The following is a 5,741-nucleotide window of genomic DNA, read 5'->3' as shown; positions in this document are numbered from 1 at the left end:
GGGTCGCTATGGGTCGGAATCGACTCGACGGCACTTAACAACAACAACAGAGCTCTTTATAGCCTGTTCTAATTCAGCCATCAGGATAGGAGTGGCTTGTGTGGGTTTGAATTGCCGACCTTGCAGATAACAATCCAGAAACACACAAGGCAAATGTTACTGTTTTTTGTTGTTGTTATTGTGTGCCATCTAGTCAGGTCTGACTCATAGTGATCCTGAATAGGGTTTCGAAGGCTATAAATCTTAACAAGAGCAGGAAGCCTCATCTTTCACCCATGGATTTGAACTGCTGACCTTGCAGTTAACAGCCAACAGCCCAACGTGTAACCTGGTATATACCACCAGGGCTCCTTACACATGACAACTGTTGTTGTTGTTGCTAAGTATCATCAAGTCAGTTCCAACTCTTAGAGACACTCTACATAGGGTTACTGAAGCTGTAAATCTTTGCGGGAGCAGAAAGCCTCATCTTTCTCCCGAGGATCTACTGGTGGGCTTGAACGGCCAAACTTGTGGTTCGAAGTCCAGTGCTTATTATATGGAGCCACCTCACTCTCTTGTTGTTGTTATGTGCTATCAAGTTGGTTCTGACTCAAAGCAACCTTCCAGAGAGTGGCTAGTGGGTTTGAACTGTCGACCTTTCAGTTAGCAGTCCTGTGCACCACTCCAGGAGCATCTTAATTTAACCTGTTGTCTCCAGGGCTGCCCACTAGATGGCGATGATGATTCCTCTCTGTTCTATAATTTTTGAGTTCAGGCAGATCCTGGGCTGCAAATATCCAGCATGCATAAATACAACCCATAGTTACAAAACAACCACTGTAAAACCTATTCTATAAAAAATTAGAGGTACAGAAAGTGGTTCATAAAATCAAATGGGTGCTACTTGGCAACACGCATCAAACCATTTTGGTTACTACTGTATTGTTATGTTATGAACCCTAGTGTGGTGCTGTAGGATAAACACTAGACTGCTAACCACAAGGTCGGCAGTTCAAACCCACCAGTTACTCTCAGAAACCCTATATGGAGTTGCTATGAGTCAGAACCTATGTGATAACACACAACAACATTACTATGTTAAAAATATTGTAATGTATCTGGAAACATTTTTTTTTCATGTGTTTTATGGGCAGAGAGGTGGACTTTGTAATAAGACAAACATTTGACTTTCGATATGAAGCGTATGTGTTCTGACTTGTTTATTCATCTTAAAGACAGACTTAGGAGCGTAACTTGTTTGTAAACTGGGGACGGTCTGTGTATAGATTTGATAATAATGACAATAATAATAATGAGCTAGCATATAGCACAGACATTGTGCTAAGTATTTCACATGCATAGTGGAGATTGAAAAACTGGGATTCATATCCTGGTTATACTTACGTTGTTGTCATGTGCCGTCAAGTCGGTTCTGACCCATGACGACCCTGTATAGGGTTTCTGAGGAGCGACTGGTGAGCCTGAACCGCCGATCTTGCAGTTCAAACCGGCTTTGTAAATCAGCGCATTAACCCACAGCGCCACACCAGGTCTCCGGTTATACTTTTACTTTTTACCATTGCGGAATGTTAGGCAAGTAGGTAATTTTGCTGGACATCACTTTCTTCATTTGCAATATTGAATGACTATACTAATACCTACCCCCTAGTGGAAGTATCCCTGGGGGTAAACATGGCTCAATGCTCTGCTGCTAACCAAAAGGCTGATGGTTTGAACCCACCAGCCACTCCTTGGAAGAAAGATGTGGTAGTCTGCTCTTGGACAGATTACAGTCTTAGAAACCCAATGCGAAGAGTCAGGACAGACTCAAGAGCATCAGCTTTGGTTTTGGCTTACTCCATTTGTTGTTGTTGTTGTTGTTGTTAGGTGCCAGCGAGTCAGTACCGACCCATAGCAACCCTATGCACAACAGAATGAAACACTGCTCAATCCTGGGCCAATCTCACAACTGTTGCCACGCTTGAGCCCATTGATGCTGCCACTTTGCCAATCCATCTTGTTGGGGGTCTTCCTCTTCTTCTCTGACCCTCCACCTTACCAAACATGATATCCTTCTCCAGTGACTGGTCCCTCCTGACAACATGACCAAAGTAAGAGAGACGAAGTTTGGTCATCCTGGCCTCCAAGGAACATTCTGGCTGCACTTCTTCCAACACAGAAGTGTTTTGGCAGCCCATGGCACTTTCAATATTCTCCTCCAACACCATAACTCAAAAGCATCAATTCTTCTACGGTCTTCCTTATTCACTGTCCAGCTTTCACATGCACATGAGGTGATTAAAAATACTATGGTTTTGGTCAGGCACAACTTAGTCCTCAAGCTGACATCTTTGCTCTTCAACACTTTAAATAGGTCTTGTGCAGCACATTTGCCTAATGCAAGATGTCCATAAGGAGGACTAAATGAAATAATAAATGTAAAAGCTCTTAGAAAATAATAATCGCTATGTTGTTAAGTGCCGTCGAGTTGGTTCCGATCCATAGCGACCCTGTGTAGGGTTTCCGAGGAGCAGCTGGTGAGCTTGCACTGCCAACTTCGCAGTTCAAATGGCTTTACAGTCTAGTGCATTAATCCACAGTGCCACACCGGGACTCCAATCGCTATGTAAGAGGTTGTGAAATGAATCTTTTATTTCTGACAGCCCTATGACGTGGTGGTGGTTGGTAAGTACTGTTGAGTTGGTTCTGACTCATAGCAATTCTGTATGAAGTTTCTGAGGCTGTAAATCTTTGCAGGAACAGAAAATCTCATCTTTCTCCCATAAAGTGACTGATGGGCTCAAACCACCAATCTTGAGGTTCACAGTCCAGTGCTTATTCTACAGAACCATTGTTATTTTCCCCATGGAAAATGGAAACTTAGATTGGCTACGCTGTCTAGAATTCTTATTATAGTGTTGTTATTAAGTGCTGTCAAGTCTACCTACACTGGTTGAACTGCCGACCTTGTGGCTCATTGTCCAGTGTTGATCCCACAGAGCCACATCAGGAGTCCATTGTGGTGTTGCTAAACTCAAGTGTGTGGACTCTGATGTGTGTCAAATTTCATAAGCCTACTTTCCCTGTCACATTTCTGAAAATTTACCCATTACCAGCTGAGCAAAGAACATTCTAGGAGTTAGCCAATCCAAGCAAAGAGTCTCCCTTGGGAGATGAGGGTAGGCAAAGAAGTTCTAATGAGTCCTGCCTTCCTGCTGGATTTTTCAGACGATCCATACAAAAAGCAATCCCAGAAATTGGCCAAGGAGCTGGGCAAAGCGGTGGACATCATGGGCAAAGGCAAGAATGGGCTCGGCTTCGGCAAAGTGGACATCACAGTTGAGAAGGAGCTTCAGGAGGAATTTGAAGTTAAGACGACCCCAGACTTGAAGCTGTTTTTTGAGGGCAACAGGTCTGAGCCCATCAGCTGCAAAGGTAATGGAGCTGGTGGGTGGATGAAATGCCTGAGCAGCAGGCATGTCAATGGCTTCACAGATAAGTGTATTTCTTGGTCACATAAAATTCCCTTGGCAGCCAGAGGGTGAAGGTAGAGGTCTTTACTCTACAGAACCCAGGATCTGAGTGCTTCAATTGGTTTGGCACCTGGCCAGCATTTAGGACAAAGCAACCGAAGATTACAATGGGGAGATGTTCATGGTCTGAGCCGGCAAGTGGTGGACATTTGCGTTCCATTCTCCAGTTTCTGTTACATGCCTACCTAACTGCAAGAAAGACATACTGTGGTCCATTGCTCTGACCATAAGGGTTTTCTTTGGGGTCTGGGTTAATTCGTAGCTACCTCCACCACAGCTACTAGGTCCTGAAAGTACCATGAGGTAAGAGGGTGGGCGGCATGGCTTATAGCTACCAACAGAGTTCTTAATTCCAGCCCCTCATCTTCTCCTTAGAATGAGTTTGACATGATCCCAGGCCCACGGTGAACTGCTTTGTCAAAAGGGATGCAGGGGGACTGAGAGATGATGGAACAATACAGGCTTGGGAAGGGATGCCTACCAAACGCTTTCACTGCTCTCGTCATACATTCGCTTTTCCATTTATGGTGCACTTCCCAAGTATCAAGCCCCATCTTGCTCTTGGAGGTGCTTGGAAAATCATGTGCCTAGGAGCAGCACATGTAGGCCTTAATTTAAAATATATATATATGCTAAACTATATAAATGCATAAATGGATTTAGCTGGACGGATGGATGGATGGGATAAAACTGGTGAACCCAGAAATTCTACTCTGCTAGGAGAATACCCCCTTTGTATGTGTAGGAGCCTCGTGGCACAAGTAGCTTGCTATTAACTGTTAACTGAAAGATTGGCAGTTTGAACTCACCCAGCAGCTCTGTGGAAGAAAGTGCTGGCAATCTCCTTCCATAAATATTGCAGCCAAACAAACCCTCTGAGACAGTTCTACTCTGTAACACATGGCTTCACCATGCACTGGAATCGACCTGAGGGCAATTGGTAACTGTAATGGTAAATGTGTCGGTGATCCAACCTCAGGAAACTAAGACTGCCTATCATCCAGTTAACTCCAAGTCATAGCCACCTGGCCTGACATATCAAAGCCTTCCGAGATGCCCAGCTGAGCACTGTTGGAAAAACCGAAGAGGCAGTGGGAAAGAACACCACCAGGATGTGCAGGGATGGCTGGAATGTCTTGCAGTTCTCAAAATGGACACCAGGGGACACAAGAGACACAGGCCAGTCTTGCAGGGGAAGACACTGCAAAAGAGAATCTCAAGTTAAGTTGGGGAAGAGACCAGACAGGGCTCCCAGCAGGCTTGCGGGAGGGTCATGTGGTGGATAGGGAAAAGATGGGCAAAGGGGGCAGGAGCTGTAAGAAAGGGACAGAGACTCCTGCTTCCTATGAACACAGAATGCTGACCTTCACCAACAAGGGGCTCTTTGTGATGTGCTGGTTTAGGGAAGGGTGCTGAAGAGATGTGAAGCCCCCAGATTATTTTCGCAAGGCCTGTGTATGCCCACAAATCATCAGCTGCTGGGGTGGGAGCAAGAGACCAGTTTTGCCTTCCAAAGGCAGGTGAAATGGGACCCTCTCCACTTTGAGGAAGTGAGATGATGAGAGACCACTTGCAAGCTGTGGAGGGGGTTGCCGTAGAAGTTCCCTGAAGCTTTTGGCCTCTGGGCCTGCTTTGTGGTGGGAACCAGTACTGGGGACTTCTGCTGTGTAGAAAGCGTCATCTTCACTTTTATGGACCCAAGTGGTCTGTCACAATTAGCCAGCTCTGCTATTGTGTGAAAGTTCCAGGGAGTTGATTGTGACTCATAGCAACCCGATAAGACAGCGCAGAACTGCACCATGGGGCATCTAAGGTTGTAAATCTTTATGGAAGCAGATCGCCTAATGCTTCTCCCCCAGAGAGTGTGCAGCTCTATATAAATGAATAGTTATGGCTTTGATTCAATAAAGCTTCAGGAAATCAAGTGTTGGGAGGACCTGTAGCTTGCTAACTCTGCTAACCATGTTACACTGAGAGGAAATGGAAGATGTGGTCATTATTATATTTGCCTATTCCTAGTTCAGTGTCTGTCCCCAGATAGTACAAACAGTTCATACACCTACTACTAACTGTCAGTTTGTCGTACTGTGGTGGCTTGTGAGTTGCTGTGATTCTGAAAGCTATGCCACTGGTATTTTAAATACCAGCAGGGTCACCCATGGTGGACAGGTTTCAGATGAGCTTCCAGATGAAGACAGACTAGGAAGAAGGAGTAACAAACTACTT

General features: G+C 45.1%; 1 protein-coding gene across 1 annotated transcript in view; it reads left to right on the top strand.

Moving 5' to 3' along the window:
* Window positions 1-5,741, top strand: part of PDILT (protein disulfide isomerase-like, testis expressed) — a 56,832-nt gene that overhangs the window by 19,998 nt on the left and 31,093 nt on the right. Inside the window, exon 2 of the mRNA XM_006875961.1 lies at window positions 3,211-3,417. Coding sequence (XP_006876023.1) covers window positions 3,211-3,417 — 207 coding nt within the window. The remainder of the gene's footprint in view (window positions 1-3,210; window positions 3,418-5,741) is intronic.

This window comes from Chrysochloris asiatica, unplaced genomic scaffold (assembly GCF_000296735.1).
Source record: "Chrysochloris asiatica unplaced genomic scaffold, ChrAsi1.0 scaffold00348, whole genome shotgun sequence".
NCBI lineage: Eukaryota > Metazoa > Chordata > Mammalia > Afrosoricida > Chrysochloridae > Chrysochloris > Chrysochloris asiatica.
Note: the sequence above shows the minus strand (reverse complement) of the source record. Positions and strands in the feature narration are given on the sequence as shown.